The following is a 22,185-nucleotide window of genomic DNA, read 5'->3' as shown; positions in this document are numbered from 1 at the left end:
CACACACACACACACACACACACACACACACAGTTTATTACCACATTCGACTACAAAAGCTCAAAGAACTCCACATTCCACAGACCTCCAGGATACAGTGAAAGTAACCTCGCGATACTTCTGATGTAGTCCGCGTTGTTACACAACATCGCGATACTCCTCCGAGTGTGTGAGTTCAGCAGCTAGTATTGGAGCTCGACGCTAGCATCTCTCTGCTCCTCAACCAGATCGATCCAGTCCCTCCTCCGTTAAACCAGATTGATACAGTCCTCGGGACCAGGTGAAGACCACGATGGCAGAGACAGACCCCAAGTCGGTGCAGGACCTCACAAACGTGGTGAGTATCCAGCTAGCCGAGGCTATCCAGCTGGCCCAGGCTATCCAGCTAGCAGAGCATCTCCACCCGTCCTCCAGATTCAGAGTCTGATTAGAGACCAGGTAGAGAAGAGACCAGTGTCTCAGCAGAGCTTCTGGTGAGGTGACCTGAACTAACCATGTGCCACTCTCCTCCCCAGGTTATAATTGTCATTGTGATGTTATACTGGTCATCGTAATGGTTAAACTGGCCATTGTGATGGTTATGCTGGTCATTGTGATGGTTACACTGTTCATTGTGATGTTATACTGGTCAACGTGATGTTACACTGGTCAAAGTGACGTTATACTGTCATTGTGATGTTATACAGGTCATTGTGATGGTTATACTGTCATCGTCATGTTATACTAGTCATTGTGATGGTTATACTGGTCATCGTCGTGATAGTTATACTGGTCATTGGGATGTTATACTGGTTATATGTTATGTTATTTGTAATCATTACCGATCTGTACTTTTGGTCGTTCAGTCGGAATGAATTAAAAGTCTGTTGCTGGTCGTCATGGAGACGGTCCAGCCGGTGACAGCGAGTTGGGACAGGAGCGGGAGAGTCAACCGTATCTTTCGTAGCTTTACGATGGTTTCCCCAGTAACATCAGTGAGCGACGGCGTTATCGACCGGGAGCGCCTCCTGGCCATGATTAACGTCTGCTTCGTCCTCAGGTCCAGACGCTGCTCCAGCAGATGCAGGACAAGTTCCAAACCATGTCGGACCAGATCATCGGGAGGAATATCCTTAACAGAAAGAGCCCCGATTACACCTCCATGTTGTTGTCACACCACCCGATATGAGCCCCATGTTGATGTTACACCACCCGATATCACCCCCATGTTGATGTTACACCACCTGACATCTCCCCCATGTTGATGTTACGCCACCCGATATCACCCCCATGTTGAGGCTGGGTGATTAATCGAATTTTGATCGTGATTTCGATTTTAGCGTCAAACTTTCACAAAATTGACAGTTTTTCGATTTTATCTTTTATAGAAAGGGAGAACAGATGGATACATGTTTTTAGATTGGAACATTTTCTTTTTGACCATTTTGTGTATTTTTTTAAGGCGAAATTTCAAAGTTCGCAGTTCCGAAGATTTTTTGGCAGAGACATGCTGAAAAAATAGATGTTTTCAAACTCAAACCATAAGCACCAGTTTACCAGGGGTCAAGTCCCTTGATAGGCTGGTGGTCTACCTACACCTGCATGACTTCCCCCCCCAGTCCAGAGGCAGGTGGTCTCAGGGCTGATGTTGACCCGCTGGTTCCTTAACTGCCGCCACTCGACGAGATGAGCACACGCATCGACGACCTTGAGAAGAACATCGCCGACCTCATGACCCAAGCGGGGGTGGAGGAGATCGAGGCTCCGCCCGAGAAACCCAAGGAGGGTCAGGGGTCGTAATACAGGTGAGACCAGTGACACAGGAGAGACCATTAATCACACCTGCGTACAGGAGAGACCATTGATCACACCTGCGTACTTGTCGCTCTTTGGTGACAATCACCATTTTCTTGGTCTATTGGGTCATTCAAGTGAATCGCCTAGAACCGGAGAGTTTTCTTTGTGCATGCCATGCAGGCTAGAATTGCGAATCATTATTGGATAATTCTTATAATGGACATTTCTCTGGGCCAATCGGAATCTCCGCACTTGCTTCAGAATCTCGCAGACTGAGCTCGCCTTTGGATGAGACGCCTGGCTACCGCGCGAGTCTGATGGAAACTCTTAACGTCAATTTGAAGTAGGGGTGAGCGGTATAAACGATATAGAAAGTACACCACTGTGAATTTGCGCTACGGTATGGATTTTTGACGTTACCGTGTGACCGGTAGACAGTGTTGTGTGTAACGCGCAACAAAGTAAGTAACGCGTTAATACAGTAACCTAACTACTTTTTCATGTAAATAGTAAAGTTACACGCAACTACTGAGAATATGTGCGAAACATAGTTCCTTTTTCAATTCGGCACAACGTTACTTTTCCCAGGGACAAATTTGACAGCGATACTGCCTTCAGGCAGTATGCTATTGCGCGCTTGCCGGTAGTCACTTCACAAGCTCTCATTCTACACCATACGAGACAGACGGTAGCGTAAAGCTGTCTCTGCATATCAGACATTGCTTCCGCAGGCATTTTCCAAAGCCAGTCCTTACGACAAAATCGACAAATGTCGATAGAAAGCTTTAAAGACAGTTAAAACACTCGATCCCAGGTACGCGTTACCGGCCCGCACACATCTAAACAGCTATTTGTTTGCTTGATTCATCTAACGTTAGCTACCGGTTTTTTAACGTTTTATAATTTACAATCATATTGTATTTTTAGGACAGAGTCAACGCCGAGTACTGCACGAACGTAGACCTTGCATAAAGTTAGTGATTTCTAACAATATAGGGCTATTTAGATAAATAATCGGGCAAGGGTGTTGTCCTAGGCTAATACACCAACAGCAAATTTCTGTATAATAAAGGGCTACATTTTGCATCCAAGTCTGTAATTTTAAATCTTTCCTTTGTATTGTGTGCCACAACCTCCGTAATGAATATTCACGCTAAATCCCGCCCAGGGTAGCTCAGAATTCGAGTAGTCCTTGGACCGATGATTTTCGCCCCCCCCCATGAGTCACCTTTTTTACTCAGGAGTTTGCAGGTCTGATAAATACAGGAAAGACCAGTGATACAGGAAAGACCAGTAATACAGGAGATACCAGTTATACAGGAGAGGAGAGACCAGTAATACAGGAAACCAGTGATACAGCTGAGGCGTGACCAGTAATACATGTGAGGAGAGACCAGTGATACAGGAGAGACCAGTTATCAATGTTCCCCTTGGACCGAGGATGCGCTCCATCAGTGAAGTAGCAGTCGTGTAGTTGGGTTGCAGAGTCCAGGTCATTATGAGCAACGTACTTTAGGTTTTGATGTACAGAATTGATGTTAGTATACCTGTAATGCCAGTCCACGTCGTCCTCTTCAATCGATGGTGGTGAGGAGAGACCAGCTAGATTAATACAGGAGAGGAGAGACCAGCTAGATGAATACAGGTGAGGAGAGACCAGTAATACAGGAGGAGACCAGCTGGATTAATACAGGAGAGGAGAGACCAGCTGGATTAATACAGGGGAGGAGAGACCAGCTAGATTAATACAGGAGAGGAGACCAGTAATACAGGTGAGAGACCAGCTTGGTGAGGAGAGACCTGTAATTCAGGAGAGGAGAGACCAGTAATACAGGACAGGAGAGACCAGGTAGATTAATACAGGAGGAGAGACCAGCTAGATTAATTCAGGAGAGGAGAGACCAGTAATACAGGACAGGACAGACCAGCAAGATTAACACAGGAGGAGAGACCAGCTAGATTAATTCAGGAGAGGAGAGAGACCAGGTAGAGAAGAGACCAGTCTCAGCAGAGCTTCTGGTGAGGTGACCTGAACTAACCGTGTGCCACTCTCCTCCCCAGGTTACCAAACAACCAGGCATGAGGCCCCCCCCCCCCCGGGCCAGAGGACCCCAGCGCCGACCCATTCTGTTACGGAGACGTGGGAAATGATTGATTTTTACATATTGATATTGTGATTTAGTTATTTAGTGACTTGACCAACGTACCGTTATCTGGAAACTGAGACTTCTGCCCACGGGGGGGGGGGGGGGCAGAGTATAGAGGGGGGGCACTACGTAGGGGTGGGGCAGAGTATAGAGGGAGAGGGGAGAGGGGGGGCACTACGTAGGGGTGAGGCAGAGTATAGAGGGGGGGGCACTACGTAGAGGGTGGGTCAATGATGCTCATCCCAGGTAAAGAGTCAACATCTCAGGCCTTGAAAAGTCGTTTTTGTGCCAATTTGGGGATGCATTCCAAATGTGAGTGATTTAATTCTAATAAAAAGGTATTTAAATATGTCTGTCTGGTGGTCTGTTTCCAGTGAACCATGGCTGCAAAGAACGTGCCAGAATCGTTTTGAATGTGCTTCTTTATTCAAACCTTTAACACATCACAGATGAACAACAACTTGTCTCCAGCACTGAACCAGGAACCTTCAGTGCCAACCTGGAGAAACATCTTCTGTCAAGAGCCTCTTCAAAAAAAGAAAGAATCAAGAAATAAAACTAAATAACACGTTGGGCCGCCAGGCTCGAGCAGTCATGTTCCACCAGCAACTCCAAACTAGCAGCTCCTCCACAGCTAGAACACAAAGTCCGCCTCAGTCATGTCGATGGCCCACGCAAACTTGTCTCTCTGGCTCTTGTTGTAGATTTTGTCCAGAGGGACGTCCATGTTCTTACACCTGGAGAAGGAACCCATAGCATCATGTTCTTACGCCTGGAGAAGGGACCCATAACATGTTCCAACACCTGGAGAAGGAACCCATAACATCATGTTCTAACACCTGGAGAAGGAACCCATAACATCATGTTCTAACACCTGGAGAAGGAACCCATAACATCATGTTCTTACACCTAGAGAAGGAACCCATAACATCAGGTTCTAACACCTGGACAAGGGACCCATAACATCATGTTCGGACACCAGGTAGTTTAGCTTGAAGGTGTGTAGTGTGTGTACCAGGCCATGCAGATGCAGGGGTCCAGGTAGTTGAGCTTGGAGGTGTGTAAATGTGTGTAGTGTGAAGTACCAGGCCACGCTGATGCGGGGGTCAAGGTAGTTGAGCTTGGAGGTCCCCAGGGCGATCTGCTTGTTCTCTTCGCGGTCCGTCGCCTGCACCTCCATCTTCAGCACCTGCTCCTCACACCGCTCCACCGCCTTCTTCTTCCTCTCCACCAGCCTGGAGAGAGACAGGTCAGGTCTCTTCCACCGGTTCCACCCTGCAGTCGGCTGCCAGGTCTGAGTCCAGGGAGGTCTTAAGTCGGGCTGATCGTATCTAGAGCTCAGCGGTGTCTAGTCCTTAGCCTAGCTGTGCTTCTGTCTAGCTCAGCGGTCTCTAGTCCTTAGCCTAGTGGTGCTTCTGTCTAGCTCAGCGGTGTCTAGTCCTTAGCCTAGTGGTGCTTCTGTCTAGCTCAGCGGTCTCTAGTCCTTAGCCTAGTGGTGCGTCTGTCTAGCTCAGCGGTGTCTAGTCCTTAGCCTAGTGGTGCTTCTGTCTAGCTCAGCGGTGTGTAGTCCTTAGCCTAGTGGTGCTTCTGTCTAGCTCAGCGGTCTCTAGTCCTTAGCCTAGTGGTGCTTCTGTCTAGCTCAGCGGTGTCTAGTCCTTAGCCTAGTGGTGCTTCTGTCTAGCTCAGCGGTGTCTAGTCCTTAGCCTAGTGGTGCGTCTGTCTAGCTCAGCGGTCTCTAGTCCTTAGCCTAGTGGTGCTTCTGTCTAGCTCAGCGGTCTCTAGTCCTTAGCCTAGTGGTGCGTCTGTCTAGCTCAGCGGTGCTTACGTCTGTATCTTGGCGTCTCCTTTGGCCTTGTTCTCCTTCTTGGCCTGTTTGAACTCCGTCTTCGCCAGCGCTAGCTGCTCCTTCCTAGCAACGATCTGAATGGAGAACAGAGGGTTCAGTTAGCTTAGCAGGTACTAGCATACCGAATGGAGAAGAGGGTTCAGATAGCTTGGCAGGTACTAGCATACTGAATGGAGAACAGAGGGTTCAGTTAGCTTAGCAGGTACTAGCATACTGAATGGAGAACAGAGGTTCTAGTTAGCTTAGCAGGTACTAGCATACCTAATGGAGAGCAGGGTTCAGTTAGCTAAGCAGGTAGATGCATACTGAATTAAGAACACATTTCAGTTAGCTTAGCGTAGAGAAGCGGGTAGGGGTTAGACAGGTAAGGAGGAGCAGATAGGGGTCAGGGGTCATGTTGCTCTAGGATGACAAGAGCTAGACTAAAGGCTAAAGTCATGGCCCTGACGTAGCTCCCCCTGACCTGACGTAGCTCCCCCTGACCTGATGTAGCTGACCTTGGCCTGCAGGTTGGCCATGGACTGGTCGAAGGTCTTTGGCGGCGCCCTCTGATGGTTACAGAGGATGGCCACGGCGCGGTTTGCCCGGTTGTAGGACAGCAGCTTCTCCGATGGGTTATCGGACTCTGGAGATGGGGAGGAATGACGTCTTAACCTTTACATGGATCTCAAAGTTTGAGTATTTGGAAAAGCCCTTCATCCAATATATAATCTTCAAGTAATACATAGTAATCTACACCACAAAATACTTGAATACTTTTCATTAACAGAGACCATCAACGGTCAAATACTCTGAGCATGTTTGTCAACATTTAAACAATACGAACACCTGACTGTGGTGTTACGGGGATTTTATGGTGACAGTGCTGTGATGTCATGCTGACGGTACTGTGACGTTATGGTGTAATGTTATACGGACTGTTGGATAGCAGCCCGAGTTGCTCCTGAAGGGTGACGTTATGGTAATGTGATGTCATGGCGACAGTACTGTGATGTTATGGTGACAGTGATGTTATGGTGTGATGTTATACGTACTGTTGGACAGCTTTTTGAGCTGCTCCTGCAGGGTGATGGAGGCGTTGAAGGTCCTGAACACCTTGGCTGTCAGACCGTCCATCAGGGAGGACAGGTGCTTGTTGAGCACTGCAGTCTGCAGGGAGGGACAGACAGGTAGGGGGACAGAGAGGTAGAGAGACAAACAGGGGGACAGACGGGTTACTCCGTTACATCCGTTTCCATGTCGATAGGACTATGACACAAGGACTATGAGGAGCAGAGAACAGCCGTCTTTCCTTTCTTGTTCCGCTGCAGAACATTAGACTGTCCCTGTGTAGAAGTGAAGCATGCAGTACTGCATGCACCCAGCACCCAGCAGGGGGCACTGCAACTCCACCGTACCCCAGCTCAACATAAACTGCACAGTGGAAGCCATTTAAAACCTGTTTATGCACACATAATCAAAATCACAGCCAGGTAAGTTCTCATTTCCCTCCGAGATGATGTCAGACGTGCAAGCGAGTCCGCTCAGAGCTGATGCTACCGTAGAGATCGAGCTCTGTAGACCCTCTGCCGTAGAGATAGAGCTCTGTAGACCTCTGCCGTAGAGTCAGAGCTCTATAGACCCTCTACAGTAGAGCGCTGTCCTATGGTTGCGTGTCCATGCATGAGCCTCAGTGTGTGCGTCTCTGTGTTTCTATCTTTGTGTCCCTGGTCTCCCATCGCCTCAGGAACCGATTAAAAAGCAAAGTGTCACACGGACAGACTCAAATTCAACCCTTTTCCTCCATTTCTCTCTTCCTCCCTCCTTCTCGCTCTATTGCTCACTATCTCTCCCTCCCTCATTCCTTCTTGCCCGCTGTCCCTCCCTCTTGCCCTCCATCTCTCCTTCTTGCCCTCTATCCCTCCCTCTAACCCTCCTTCTTCCCTCTATCCCTCCATCCTTCTTGCCCTAAGGCCATAATATCACAATATTAAAATATGATGGTGATGCCGTCGTCTGCATGTGTGCGTCTCAGAACACAGAAGCAACAGAAGCAACCTGAAACCGCCTCCCCCTCCAGGGGCGTCAGCCTGCCAACCTCAGACCACCTCCAGGGGCGTCGGCCTGTCCCCTCACCCCTGCTGAGTGGCCACACTGATCAGATGAGGCCCCCTCCCCCGCCCCCCCCTGTATTAAAATTTCTTACCCGCCTGGGTTTAATCTCCTCACATTCTTCTCATTTCCACTTCCTCTCCCCACTCCTCTCCAATCCTTTCTCTCTCCTACCCCCTCCTCCTCCTCCTCAACCCCAACCTGCTCATCATCATTCATGCTGTGGGCCACTACTTGACCTCTGACCTCCAGGTTGGCCCCAGATGGCATTTAACCTCTGACCTCCAGCTTCCTGTTCTACATCCGTCTCCTCGGGGATCCCAGCACTCAGGGTCACCAGCCAGTCAGCCAGACAGAGGAGTAGGTAGGGGTTACTGTGCGTTCACAGACCAAACGCGACATTTGTCACCCGTTTGCGTTGTCGCAGAAGTTTTGTCGCGCCACAAATCATAATCTGTCGCTGTGCAAGTTTTGTCGAATTTGTTGCGCCACAACAAGATAACCACCATTGCATGTCTTTACCTTTTGTGGAAGAGGGAGAGACGTCGGAGGACCCGACGTAGTCGCATAATATAATAAATAAGGCCTACCTAATAAATCGTTGGAACACACCTGAATTGAGAACACAGAGACCGGAAACCATAGCAACGCCGGTAAACAAACCCCGAGAAGCCCAATCCCTATAAGAGCTCCCCGCGCTACGGCCATCCGGAGGCGCACAGATTGTCGCAAACGGCAACAATCACTTTTTCCTCCATGCTGCAGTGCACTGCACTGAGTGACGGTTGAACGCTGATTGGCTGTTACATTACACAAGTCACTCAGTGGCCACGCTGTTGAACACTGATCGGCTGTCATCACGCAAAATTTGCGTCAAAGTTGAAATATTTCAACTCGAGCGAATTTGTCGCGCCAGAAATCCTCATGAGCGTGCTCGCCTGTGCACGGCGAAAGTGTGGCGCGACAAATCAAAACTTGACACGACACGCGTCTCTACGTTCACTTTGTATGGGCTCTTGTCGCCCCGTCGCGTTTGGTGTGAACGCACAGTTAGACAGTACAGAGACAGGTCGTTAAGGAGCAGGTAGGGTTAGACAGTACAAAGACCGGTCATTAAGGAGCAGGTAGGGGTTAGACAGTACAAAGACAGGTCATTAAGGAGCTGGTAGGGTTAGACAGTCAGAACCAGTCAGTACTCACATTCAGCCGGTCAAACAGCTCGTCCGACGGGTTCTTGTTCTCCATGAACAGAATCACGTTCTTGAACACCTGGAAGGTAATCACATGTTGGGGTTCAGGGGTTACATGATACAGCCGTTACAGGGGATACATGATACAGCAGCAGTAGCACTTGTGGTATTAGTAGTACTTGTGGTAATACTTGTGGCAGCAGTACTACAGTGATGTTTTGACCTTTCCTCTCACTCTCCAGAGATCAGAATGGAGTCTGTTTAATTCCATGCGACATACAGCAATATCCTAGGAGGCGTGCATTAGGGTGGAGGAGTGCATTAGGGTGGAGGCGTGCATTAGGGTGGAGGCGTGCATTAGGGTGGAGGCGTGCATCAGGGTGGAGGTGTGCATTAGGGTGGAGGAGTCTACCTTCTTCTCAACAGGAACCTTGTTGTAGTATCTGATAGAGTCTTTCCCCAGGAAGTCGAACTCCACCACGAAGTCGCTGGCGTCCAGGTTGGGGTGCACCGTGATGTGCTCCACCCGGAGCGAGCAGCAGCCAACCGTGTCCGCCGTCTCCCCCTCCTCCTTCTCGTTACCCGCCCTCAATGCCAGCTATAGACAGACAATGTACTGCTTTATGTTGAATACACAGTGTGTAGCTGTAGAGAAGTCTTACAGTGTGGGGTTTGTCTCATCACCGGGTCCAACCTAATTCCCCGGGTCCATCCCCAGGTCCACAAGGGCCACCTTTAGTCCCCCCAGGTCCACCTTTAGTCCCCCCAGGTCCACCTTTAGTCCCCCCAGGTCCACCTTTAGTCCCCCCAGGTCCACCTTTAGTCCCCCCAGGTCCACCTTTAGGCCCCCCAGGTCCACCTTTAGGCCCCAGGTCCACCTTTAGGCCCCAGGTCCACCTTAAGTCACCTTGTCAATGAAGTAGAGGGCGACGGCTCTCTGCCGGGTTCCCATCTGCTTGGACTTGAAGTCCTGGGTGTACTGCCTCCGGATGCTGTCCACACAGGTCTTCAGCCTCCGAGCCACCTCGTACTTCTCCCAGTCCTTCTCCCCCTGGGGTTGGAGGTCAGAGGGCAAGGGGTGATGGAGAGATAAGAGGAACCGACTGCTTAACATTAAGGAGATCAGAACATGTGCGGCAGCGAAGCGGCTGTGTTCCGTACTGCAATCCCCACTGGAATGGGTAGGGTACGGACATGTTGCGGCTGATGGCTCAAGACGTGCATGATTATAACGTGCATGATTCAATTATTTTCTTATTATGATTATTATATGAATTGTAAAAATGATACGATTAGAATGATTCATACAATATTATTCATATATAAAACCATAGCAATAATGTTGAAACCCCAGTCGATAATGCAACAACGTTTGTTCACCACAAATTACTCTTAAAAGAAGTGCCAGCATTAAAATATTTTTTAACCAATCAGCGAACAAAAGGCAACAGGCTGATTATCATTTAGGGGGCCATTCAATGATATGCAGAAGCGTCATCAACACGGCCACTGAAGTGGTTTGAGAAATACCGACTTTCTACGCCTCATTCACATATAAAAAGGTAATTTACATTTCCTACGGAGAAAATGCTACCTCAGGGGTAGTATTATTCAGGAGATTTTCAGGGTACAAAAGTCTGGATAGGTTTTTCACACACACATACGGCTCATCAGGAGAACCCAAGGACTTACACGTTTGTCTGATAGCAGCTAGTGTGTGAGCATTTGATTACATTATAAAATTAGTCCATTTATGGTTACAGGGGTAATTGTTCAATGGAAAGTGTAGTATACTACGCATACAAATCAATTATTAAATAGCTTGTTATTCAGGGCTGAAAACGGCATTGACATTTAAAAATGCAAGGCAACTACTGTTGGATAGTTGAAAATAATGATCATAATTGAGAATTAACATCTCTTCAAGTGTCATGGCCAAGACAGGCAGCAGTAGCGTACAGTCACACATAGAATACACACAAAACATAAGAAAAATAAAACTAAAACAGGCCGCAGGGGGTGCTCTATAGACATAATTCACCATACTGTGTTATTGACATGTTTTCATTCTGCGTTATAGGGACACGGTCTCTTTCAGATCATGTCTATTGTGTGTTGAAATGCCGGTCGGAGCAATGTTTGAATTTAACTGTTTTTATATGACAAAATGAACGACCTGCCGTTGCTTGTCGAGGTAAGAAATTGTCGTGGTCGATGAGAGGGGTCAACATCTTTTTTTCTTTTCTTTCAGGGATGTGATCGACCCCATAGGGGTCAATGTGAGCTCATGAATATTCCTGAGAAAATGCTAACTGATTGGCTGTAGAAGTGTTCTGAGACATGGCTGGGAACCGGCAACTTTCACAAATAGAAGAGGCACGAATCGTAAACAACGTGCCGGTTTGGGGACGGTTCCGTGCCGTACCGCGACCGTATCCAGTGGAATAGCCTACATTGACTATATTGGTTTTCATTATTTTCGGCGACCGTTTTACTGCCGTGGCGCTTCTGGTGGATATTGGCCTAAAGGTTACAGTAGAATAGAAGTACAGTAGAATAAGATTGAATACAACCTAGAAGAGAAGAATCAATAGAGAAATAACTAAAAACAGTAAACAGATGAGAGGTTCAGCTCAGAGGTACAGCTCCCTGTAGCTCAGATGTTCAGCTCCCTGTAGCTCAGAGGTTCAGCTCCCTGTAGCTCAGAGGTTCAGCTCCCTGTAGCTCAGAGGTTCAGCTCCCTGTAGCTCAGAGGTTCAGCTCCCTGTAGCTCAGAGGTTCAGCTCCCTGTAGCTTAGAGGTTCAGCTCCCTGTAGCTCAGAGGTTCAGCTCCCTGTAGCTCAGAGGCTCAGCTCGTCCCAGCAGCTTTAGTGAGTGTGTCGTTTCTGTCGGCCATCAGGTGGAACTCTGTACCGGACCGTTGATGTTCATTTGTGGAGCTCTGATTCAGAACCGTTAATGGGCAGAGGTGAGCCGGTATTGAAAAGCAACGCACAACATCTGAACGTTCTCCACCAATCAGGACCTAGTGTTTAAACCACGGAGGTAACGAGCCTCATTTACCAATCAGGACCCAGTGTTTATACAAAAGAGGTAACAAGCCTCATTAACCAATCAGGACCCAGTGCTGAAAAGTACCCGGTTTGGACCTAGTTTAGATTAGAGTGGGTAGTTAGCCGTAACATATATATTTCGAGTTAGTAGGCATGTGCACTATATATCAAGGTATACTATATATTCTGAGTAGGTATATAAAGGTGTGCTATAGTTGTACTATATATTCAGAGTAGGTACATTAGGTGTACTCTACAGGTGTACATTAGGTGTACTCTACAGGTGTTGACCTTGAGCTTTGAGTTGGCGTTCAGCATGATGTACTTGATGGATCCCTGGATATTCTCCGTCCAGCTGGCCAACCATGTGACCGTGTTGTCATGACGAATCTCCTTCCAGCGGTGACCAGGGGGCGGAGCCGGGATCTTAGACTCACTGGGGAGAGGTAGGGAGGGAAGGACAAGAGAGAGAGGGAGGGTTAGTCTATGACTGAGTGAAAGGGCTGCATGTCTTAGAGAGGAACTTAACCAGCTGGTTATAATGCCCCCCCCCCCCCTGTTACAGTTGACGATGACCCCCCCCCTGACCTGCTACAGTTGATGATGACGTGCTCCGGCTGGATCCTCTTCTTCAGCATGCCCTGCTTGGGGTGCTCGCCGCGGCCCCGGAACAGACCAGGCGGCTCAATCTTGAAGTTCCCGATGCGCTCGCGGTGGTGGTCCAGCAGGCAGAAGCCGTACTCCTCCACCGTCTGCTGGTTGGCCTCCTTGATCACCTGGAGGAGGAGGACGAGGAGGAGGAGACACAGGAGACAAGTAGAAGTTAATCTGAGACACAGCAGTCTTATCCAAAACTGAAAGGGGCGGAGTTATGCCTTTAACGTTTCTTTACGGAGATAAGTGAGTAGATGAGGCTTTCATCTTACCTACAAGAAGAGGAACAATAAAGAAACGGGAGCGATAACGCAGTCTACTGTTCCATACAGAGGAAAAAAGTTCTAGAGGAGAAGGTCAAGAGACTTCCTAGAGGAGAAGATCAGAGACGTTCTAGAGGTGGAGGTCAGAGACGTTCTAGAGGTGGAGGTCAGAGACGTTCTAGAGGTCAGAGACGTTCTAGAGGTCAGAGACGTTCTAGAGGTGGAGGTCAGAGACGTTCTAGAGGTGGAGGTCAGAGACGTTCTAGAGGTGGAGGTCAGAGACGTTCGAGAGCCGGAGGTCAGAGACGTTCTAGAAGTGGAGGTCAGAGACGTCCTAGAGGAGGTCAGAGACGTTCTAGAGGTGGAGGTCAGAGACGTTCTAGAGGTGGAGGTCAGAGACGTTCTAGAGGTGGAGGTCAGAGACGTTCTAGAGGTGGAGGTCAGAGACGTTCTAGAGGAGGCTGTCAGAGAAGTTCTAGAGGAGGTGAGAGACGTTCTGAAGGAGAAGGTCGTACCAGCTTCTCCTCCTTGCTCATGTTCTTGCGCGTCTCCACCTTGGCCTTGTGCATGGCGTGCAGCTCACTGAAGTCACACTTGTTCAGATCCTGGATCAAAAGCCGCTCTTCGCTGCTCATCTCCTGAAGCAATACAACGACACAACAACACAACATCACAACACAACACCACAACACGTGCTCCGGTCCTGAATCCTCTGGTGAACCCACTGAGGGCTGTGATCACCATGCCCCCCAGTGTGTCGGTGGCACGTTCTGATCTCAGTTTGTCTCACCAGTCCTCTCCTCCCTCCTCAGCAGACCATAACCACTACCTCCTCCAGTTCAGCAGACCATAACCACTACCTCCTCCAGTTCAGCAGACCATAACCACTACCTCCTCCCTTTGCCAGTTCAACAGAACAGGATGTTATTCAGACGACTCCTGCTGCTCCGCCAGCGACCGCCGCTCACACGCTAACACGCTTACCAAGCCCAGGCTGCTACTTCCTGCCAGGGGACGCTGTGTGATTGATGGGTGGTGGGGGCGGGGGCCGGTGGCATAAGAAGAGGATGTTTCTGTTGTAATAAAGTGTTGAATTGGATTTGTTCAGATGCAGGGGAGCTAGTTATATGGATTAGCATATCAATGCTTGGTACAAATCGTATTTTGAAGCGCATTGAGCGCAAAGCGGTGCAAAATTAATTCAGCATGATATGCCCAAAGGGCGGGGGGGGGGGGGGGGGGAATGACAGACACAAGAACCATGCGTGAGGATCTCTGTATAAATCTTCACCAAGCATCACGGGAAGAACAAGCAGAAGACATCCCGCTGGTGACGGTTAGAGGCTGATGGCCTGTGGCTCATCTCAGAGTTTAGGCTTTAAGCTGACTTGATTTCAATTGAACCACAAACTGATCTGTCTCTCTCCCTCTCCCCTCTCTCCAGCGAGTCGCTCTATAGCTCTTGTCATATTGGCAGCCTTAATTATTTTGGGCAAGTGAGTGTCCAAATGGAGGCTGGAGTCCTGCTGACAGTGCGGGGGGCAGAACCAAATCCCCACCTCGACGGACGCTTGGGCCAGCAGAGAACCCCACAACTCCCAGAACCTCGTTACCATCACAGAACAGTACTCATGGCTGTGACTACGCCCTGTATTCACAGTGGAGGAGGTTGGGTAAGAGCAGGGGTCACCAACATAGTGCCCGCGCGCCCGCAAGGACCATATGAGGCGCCCGCAGGCGCTATTTCCCACCTCCCACCAAGTCATTGTTGATAATTATTGCGAGAAATCATTAACATGATCAGCGTTTTCACATAGATGAGTATCATTAATAATAATATATAACTAAAGGCAAACTGAGCAAATTTGTTATTTCAGAAGAGTATCAAACTGGATGCCCTTCGTATGATTCAGTACCCATGAAGTAGCTCTCAGGTTCAAAAGAGTTGGTGACCCCTGGGAGAGTCGTAGAGAGGTATTTGACAGAGATAATGCGAGAGGTCCTTCTCCTGCCCTTCATCATCCCCTCCTCTCGCCCAGGATGGATACCTTTCTCCAGTCTTTGAAGAAGTTCTCCCTGAACACCGCCTTGGTGGTGTACTCGTGGTCCAACATCTGGCCGAAGAACAACGCCACCTCCTCCGAAGCCAAACTCAGCTTCACCACCTTGCCTGGAGAGAGAGACACAATTCACCCCCTGACCTGGAAAGAAACACACACTTCACCCCCTGACCTGGAGAGAGAGACACACACTACACCACCTGACCTGGAGAGAGAGACACACACTTCACCAACTGAACTGGAGAGAGACACATCAGCTTCGCCCCCTGAACTGGAGACGCACACTTCGATAGAGTGAGACACATCCAGTGTACTTTAGCCTCCTCATACGGTGGCTGTGAGTCTGCGATAATTTCATCCCAGCTGCAGGCAGAGCCAGGAAGGATGGAGCCTTTTTTTTTATGAAGGACAGATTTGCAACTAATGAGTGAAAGACCATCATTCAAACGTTCCTCTCATCAACTGAACCACTCTGCTCCACGGTTTTGTCTCCAGCATTTTATCCTGGCCCAACATTCCTGCTCCCCTAGCGGACAGTGAGACCGTCATGTGTAATATTTGATTGTTTGGTGTCGATGACCGTATGCCGGCTGCCTCCTGGTGGAAGGCTCATAAACTGTAGATATTCAAAAGGTAGAGTGTCGAAGCCCTGGGTTCGAGGCCCTGGGTTCGAGGCCCTGGGTTCGAGGCCCTGGGTTCGAGGCCCTGGGTTCGAGGCCCTGGGTTCGAGGCCCTGGGTTCGAGGCCCTGGGCTGGGTCACTCACCGTTGTAGTAGAACCGGACGTTGTCCGGTAGAGACTCGAACTCAGGGGGAAAGCAGGGTCCCTTATGTTCCAGAAACTTCCATTTCACCCCGGACTCATACTTGGCTTCCTCCCACCTGCCAACATCACAGAGAAGATGAGAGAAAGACGAGTCTACTCCCGTGTGTCCAAAAGACGGGATTTTAATTGGATCTCCAAATCATTTGGAAATGCTTTTTTCGCCACAGTATATCTTTTTGTCCGCATGGGGGCGTTGCCATTTCTAACCAGACACTCAGCATGGATCTCCACTCTCAGATAAACCAAACCTCAGGCTGTGACCATCTGTAAGGCCAGCTTTATAATCCTGCTGCTTTGATCATCCTTTTAAGAGGATTGGAATGGATAACAGTGTAAAGACGAAATTGTGTTTGTTGCAAAGAATTGAGGGCATTTTAACTAAATATAATTGATATAAATTGTTTGCATTCAATAGGGCTATAATCCTACAGTCTATACATTCATAGGGAAAGGGCCGTCTGCCTTGTTATTTTCAGAAAGTGGGAGAAAGGTAGAGGAAACAAGAGTCTAGAGGGCAGACTGAGCAGCAGGGTTCTGGGATCAAACCCCTACGTCCTCCACCTCATGACGATGTGGATCACAGCTGAAGGACTCATAGGTTCTAGGATAGGTGGGTTCTACTGACCACCGCCAGCGGTTCTGCTCCTCCTCTTCCTTAATCTTCAGCTTCGTCCTCCTCGCCTCGTCAATCTGCTCCTTGGTTTTCTTCACCTTTTTGGTGCCTCCCTCCTCCTTCACCTCTCTTTTCACCTCCTTCTTCACCTGCACCACAGAACATCATGATAACTCCATATTCCTCACCACAGAACATCATGATAACTCCATATTCCTCACCACAGATCATCATGATAACTCCATATTCCTCACCACAGATCATCATGATAACTCCATATTCCTCACCACAGATCATCATGATAACTCCATATTCCTCACCACAGATCATCATGATAACTCCATATTCCTCACCACAGAACATCATGATAACTCCATATTCCTCACCACAGAACATCAGGCGAACCTCATGTTCCTCACCACAGAACATCATGATAACTGGGGACTCGTAGACCAATGTGTGGCGCAGCGCCACAGAAACACAGAGCGCCACAAATTGATTCTGCTTTGTTTTTTACGCGATTTTAAAATATAAATATCATTCCGTTCATTCATCTCTGCATAGCACCCTTTCTCCCCGTCATTCTCGTTCGCACACGCAGAGACAAGCGCGCATACATGCCAATGGTGTGCGGGTATACACTACCACTTATTGGATCAACCCGCGTATCACTGATCCAAGCACACGCACTGACAGCTGATTCGCTCCCCCCCTTCAGGCCTCCTCGTCTTACACGGTCATAATTGTATATTGTTAAATGAGCAATTGCGAACCCCCCCCCCCGGGCCCAGAGGACCCACCTTCACCGGCCCCCTGTTCTTGTCCTTTGGAGCCGTCGCGCTGGCTTCCCCCCCCGGCTCACGGCTCTTACTCTTCTTCTTCTTCTTCCTGTGGACGCTGAGGAACACAGAGACAAGGTTACAGACGAAGCTCTGTGGAGCGGCTGGATTACTAACGTCCTGAATAGACCAGAGTCCTACGCCATTCCAACAAAGTGGGCGTTGATCCATTTTAACTGTAGGATTCTATTTATGGCTTTATCATTCATTTTCAAATCAGACATATGCAGGTCAGGGGTCAGAGATCAGGGGTCAGGAGATGGGGGGCTTGCACCAATGGAATCTTGGAAATGATGGCACTTTTGCCACCTGCTCCTCCTGATGTCTACTTCCTACACCTAATAATGTAGAGCAGCACACTGAACATACAGTGACAGGTGAGGAGGAGCAGTGGGGACTGACCTGGTAGTCTGACCTGGTAAAGAGGAGGAGGCCTCCTCTTTAGACCTCTTCCTCTTCAGTCCCCTCTTCTCTGAGGTGAAGTCCTGGTCCTCTGGTTCCTCCTTCACACTAAACCCAACAAAGAAATAGTTACAGGAGCTCCATTCATTCATTCATTCATTCGAAAACCTCCCCTCCCAGACCCAGAGGAGAACCTCCCAGACCCAGGAGAGAATGACCCAGAAGAAGGTCCTCCTTCCAGGGGTGCTAGGAAGGGGGATGGAGACGATGGGCCGACATGATGGTGACACCCAGGAGCTGTCCTCAGCGTTCACAGGAACTGAGAGGAGGTCCAGCAGGAGGTCTAGGAGGAGGTCAACCACAAGGCAGGTCCACCAGGAGGTCTTCAGGTACACCGGGAGGAGGTCCACAAGGAGGGGGTGAGCTTCCATCACACTAATCCACAGACTCAGCTCGGGCCCTCGACACCTCCGGGAATAGAACCCAAAATATACTTTTCCTTCATGTCTGGGGTGGTAATGAACAGCGAGGACTCACTCCGTCCCCAGAGCCGCCTGGAGCCTTCAGAGGCTGAGGGAGGAGGAGACCCTTGGCGCCCTGCGGAGCGGCCAATCACGCAGCCTCATTTATTACGCTGCCACCAGCCACATGCCATTAGTCCACCGCGTTCTCCGCCCAAATTAATTTCCTGACAGCTCCACACTCCGAGCCGGCCTCTGTCCACAACCCCCCCACCCCTCCCCTCCCCTCCCCTCCCCATCCAGCACCTCCCTCCGACGGCCAATCACAAGAATTAATTCCCATCCGCTCGGAAAAGACAGAAGAAAAAATAAAAGGAAAATGAAAAGATTTAATTTAAATCGTAAACGGATTAGAGCCAATTTCCAGTGGCAGTGGCAAGATGCTGATGAGACGGTTCTACATTGAGAAGAATCCCGGAAGCAGTGGACCGTGAGGGGTGGGGGGGAGGAGGGATGATTGGGAGAAGCCATCACTCACCACTAACTCGCCAGCTTATTATCCTCCTTAATAAGAAGCTGTCAGAGACATCAGGCGGTCTTACCTCACACCGTTAGATGAGGTCTGCTTCACTGGCCTCTCCTGATGATGAGGGAGTTAGATAAGACCCACAGTGAGGAGGAAGGTTCGACGTTGTACTGCTGGGATATGATGGCTTAATGTAACGATCACAGAGACATTTCATCCAGAACCTTCCCATAAAGGTCACTTGCTGTCACTTTAATTCAAGAAATCTTGCAACACAATGAGCTAATTTATTGTTGTCACTGGACCCAGTGGGAATGGAAGCCCTAACCCTACCGTTGTTAATGCCTTGCTCTGCCTGAGGAATAGAACCTGGCAGTGTCAATATCTCGCTCCATCAGCTGAGGTGGACCAAAGAGATAAACTAATCCAACTATAAACAAACTATAACTAACTACACAGATCGACAGATGAGATGAAGTCTGCCTTCATCTCAGTCAGCGACTGGACGCCAACAGGCCTGGTGTTGGTCGATGCAGACCCTCAGAACCTCAGGTGATGTTAGGCCTTTACCTTCTTGGAAGATCTCCTTTCGCCGGCCACATCTGAGGACCTCTTCTCCTTCCTCATGTTCGCACTGGACAGCATCATGCCACGACACGGAGAGGGTGGGCAAAGAACAGGTCAAAGGTCAGATTCTGAACATGAAAGTAGTGACATTACAGAGGATACCGCTGAACTCCAACAGAGAGGGTCTCTCTGCTGCATTCACAGAACTCAAAGAGGATTCTGGTCTCCTAGACCACCGTGTGATAGGGTTAGGGTTAGCTTCACATTGAGCGACTCTGTTCTTCTAGTCCACCCCACCAGGGGTTGGGGTTAGCTTCAAAGTGGACTCTGGTCTCCTAGTCCAACGGGTGTTAGGGTGAGCTTCATGGAGTGACTCTGGTCTTCTAATAAACCCCACCAGGTGTCTCAGACGCTGATTCTCCCGGGGAAACTATTTATTCCTCTGCACGTTTTCCTAGGAGTGGGTGATCGACCCTAGATCTGAAGGCACGTCAAAATCTAACTCAACGTTTTAGTGGAGGAGAAGGAACAAGTTTCCATCGACTGTAGACCAACAGTTGGAGCACGGCTCTTCTGAGGAGTTCCTCCGTCTCAGAGCTTCAGAGTCCTCCACCACTTTATCCTTCTGACGCCTAAACGCAGCGCATTATATCTTCAGGACTAATTGCTTGAAGCAGAAGTGTGTGTGCGCGAGGCAGAGCGGAACGAGTCTGTCAGAGACTCCGAGACCTGACTAAGAGCGTCCCTCCGCCTCGCACTCACAGCGTCACTCTGTCTGCTCAACACGCCGGGTAATAACACGCGCATATAGAGGTTAATTAATTTATTCAAATGAAGACGAGAGGTCTGTGTATTAAACCCAATGACACACACACACACACACACACACACACACACACACACACACACACACACACACACACACACACACACACACACACACACACACACACACACACACACACTTTGTGGACATAATAGAAGTGAACTCATTCCTCATCTGATTTATCTACACCATTACTACCCGTTTTTTTTATTAAATATCCATTTCTGAGTTGTTTTCACTCCTTTTAATGCTTTCAGCCTCGTAAGGGAGGCTGGTGAGATGTCCTTTTATCTGCTCAATGTTAATGGTTTTTGAGTCGAGCTCTATGGATTTATAGAGGAGGTAAAAGCCTAGATGGATACTAGGCCGCCATGTAACTAAATAAATCAAATACACAATCTACAGCCTGTCTTGATCCATGGAGTTAGCATTTCAGAGCGTTGGTTTAACGAAAACTTTTCTTGTACCAAAGCATCTAAACGACACAAACGTTGTTCACCTTTTCTGGGCCGCGTCGCCCTTCGCCTCTTCCTCATCCGTCAGCCTCCTCTTCGTGCCCTCCTTGGCCTCCTCATCCTCCCTCCCCATCTCTCACCTGCACACACACACACACCCACACACACACAGTGTAGTAGTGTAGTGAACATGAGTGGATAGGAGTGAACCATTAGCCGTTAGCAATCCGCGAGCTAAGACTCCAAGACCTGGGCGAGTGCATCCTGAGCGAGGGGGTGTGCGTCACTTCAGCAAGTAGGCTACTAACTATAACTAACTAAAACTATAACTCCTGATATTAGACCGCCGAGAGAGACTCACCGATAGCACCAGGGTCTCACCAATAGCGTCAGGGTCCGACCGGGAGGGTCCGGATCCAAACAGAGTTAGTATGTAGTATGTAGTTGGTTTGTAAAGGTTGATTGACGGACTGATGTTGTCCCTAATGCTGCGGAGCTAATTGACGCACGGCAGAGTGCCGCACGCAGGGTCATGCTGAACGTTAAATGGTTGAAAACCATGTGACTTAACTTTAATTGGTTAAGACGAGCGCCTTAATTGTAATTGGTTAAGGTCAAGCAGGGACCAACCCACTTCTGCTATCCTGAGGGAAAAGTGACTTTCAATATCTTTAACGGAGTTTGTATAACACAAAATGTCAAGGGAACATGGGGGATAAGAAATGCAGAATCTTCAATTCGAAGGCTACTTAACTTTCTACTTATGAATATTTGTTTATGTATATAGTACGTACATTATTATGTTCATTAGTGTGCATATTATTATTCAATACTTCATGTTACTTACAGTTTTTTGTGTTGTTTCTTCTTTTCAATTTTATTGATCTTGAGCAGAGGACTTGTGAACAATCATTTTCCTTGAGCTTAATAAAGTTTTCATCATTAATAATGCATGCATTTTCATGAATTGGAACAGTACAGACACGTGTACTGTCTATTTAAAGGACAAATCCGGTGTAAAATGGATTTGGGATATTTTTTGTATGATAACGAGTTGGAACGTTCGTTTTGGAGAACAAAAAAAGCAGATAGACGCATTCTTCAGTTGGCTGTTTTTAGCCGATTCTATCAAAACGCTATAAACTTGGAACGATAGGGGCATGTGTTATGGTAAAAACTAAATCGCTATTTTAACCCACTTAAAAGGCTAAAAGTAGCCTGACACTTCTTTGGTAGTATAATAAGGGTCTTAACATATAAAACGAGGCATTGATAACTTTGTTAGTGTAAAGATTGTTTATTAAAAAGGACATTTTATGCACACAATACCATCAGTCGATCACCCGTCGACGCCGTCTTGTTTTTAAGACTCGATAGGTAGATTGACGAACAAAGTGATTGTGACATCCGTCAGCAGCACGCAAGCTCTGGGTTCGCCAATCTACTTATCTAAAAGTTGGCTAAAAACAGCCAACTTAAGAATGCGTCTATACGCGCTTTTTTGCTCCCAAACGAACATTCCAACTCGTTACCATATTAAACATATCCCAGATCCATTTTACACCGGATTTGTCCTTTAATGGTGAGTTTC

General features: G+C 48.4%; 2 protein-coding genes across 3 annotated transcripts; one reads left to right on the top strand and one right to left on the bottom strand.

The window, feature by feature from the left end:
• The first annotated feature begins 53 nt into the window (after positions 1-53).
• Positions 54-4,289, top strand: hsbp1b (heat shock factor binding protein 1b). Its single transcript, XM_056599673.1, has 4 exons — positions 54-337; positions 1,040-1,106; positions 1,658-1,784; positions 3,838-4,289. The coding sequence occupies exons 1-3, from the start codon at positions 293-295 to the stop codon at positions 1,777-1,779; spliced, it is 234 nt and encodes a 77-aa protein (XP_056455648.1). The 5' UTR covers positions 54-292; the 3' UTR covers positions 1,780-1,784; positions 3,838-4,289.
• A 20-nt stretch (positions 4,290-4,309) lies between these two features.
• zgc:173742 (DNA topoisomerase I, mitochondrial) lies at positions 4,310-21,133 on the bottom strand. 2 transcript variants are annotated; one of them, XM_056599571.1, is made up of 20 exons: positions 20,956-21,132; positions 20,639-20,734; positions 19,317-19,380; positions 18,823-18,860; positions 17,760-17,867; positions 17,319-17,415; positions 16,531-16,667; positions 15,846-15,961; positions 15,069-15,190; positions 13,536-13,658; positions 12,692-12,879; positions 12,395-12,539; positions 9,958-10,101; positions 9,463-9,648; positions 9,061-9,129; positions 6,804-6,918; positions 6,267-6,394; positions 5,749-5,843; positions 5,009-5,158; positions 4,310-4,660 (listed from the first exon to the last, which is right to left on the bottom strand). In XM_056599571.1, exons 2-20 carry the CDS (start codon positions 20,725-20,727, stop codon positions 4,558-4,560), a joined length of 2,217 nt encoding a protein of 738 aa, XP_056455546.1. In that variant the 5' UTR covers positions 20,728-20,734; positions 20,956-21,132; the 3' UTR covers positions 4,310-4,557. The 2 variants fall into 2 exon arrangements, 1 of the variants encoding a protein (XP_056455546.1); XR_008896585.1 differs by lacking the exon at positions 4,310-4,660 and having other exon boundaries at positions 5,067-5,158; positions 6,253-6,394; positions 20,956-21,133.
• Positions 21,134-22,185: the final 1,052 nt, after the last annotated feature.

The sequence above is a fragment of the Gadus chalcogrammus genome, chromosome 9 (genome assembly GCF_026213295.1).
Source record: "Gadus chalcogrammus isolate NIFS_2021 chromosome 9, NIFS_Gcha_1.0, whole genome shotgun sequence".
In the NCBI taxonomy this organism is placed as follows: Eukaryota; Metazoa; Chordata; class Actinopteri; order Gadiformes; family Gadidae; genus Gadus; species Gadus chalcogrammus.
Note: the sequence above shows the minus strand (reverse complement) of the source record. Positions and strands in the feature narration are given on the sequence as shown.

Bases quoted from the DNA above. Each gene is read 5' to 3' on its own strand.
- hsbp1b (XM_056599673.1), top strand. From the start codon at position 293: ATGGCAGAGACAGACCCCAAGTCGGTGCAGGACCTCACAAACGTG. The intron at 338-1,039 runs GTGAGTATCCAG...CTTCGTCCTCAG, and splicing joins TGCAGGACCTCACAAACGTG to GTCCAGACGCTGCTCCAGCA. The intron at 1,107-1,657 runs ATATCCTTAACA...AACTGCCGCCAC, and splicing joins GGACCAGATCATCGGGAGGA to TCGACGAGATGAGCACACGC.
- zgc:173742 (XM_056599571.1), bottom strand. From the start codon at position 20,727: ATGGGGAGGGAGGATGAGGAGGCCAAGGAGGGCACGAAGAGGAGGCTG. The intron at 19,381-20,638 runs GTGAACAACGTT...GATGCTGTCCAG, and splicing joins GGCGACGCGGCCCAGAAAAG to TGCGAACATGAGGAAGGAGA. The intron at 15,962-16,530 runs GTCAGTAGAACC...TGATGTTGGCAG, and splicing joins GAGCAGAACCGCTGGCGGTG to GTGGGAGGAAGCCAAGTATG.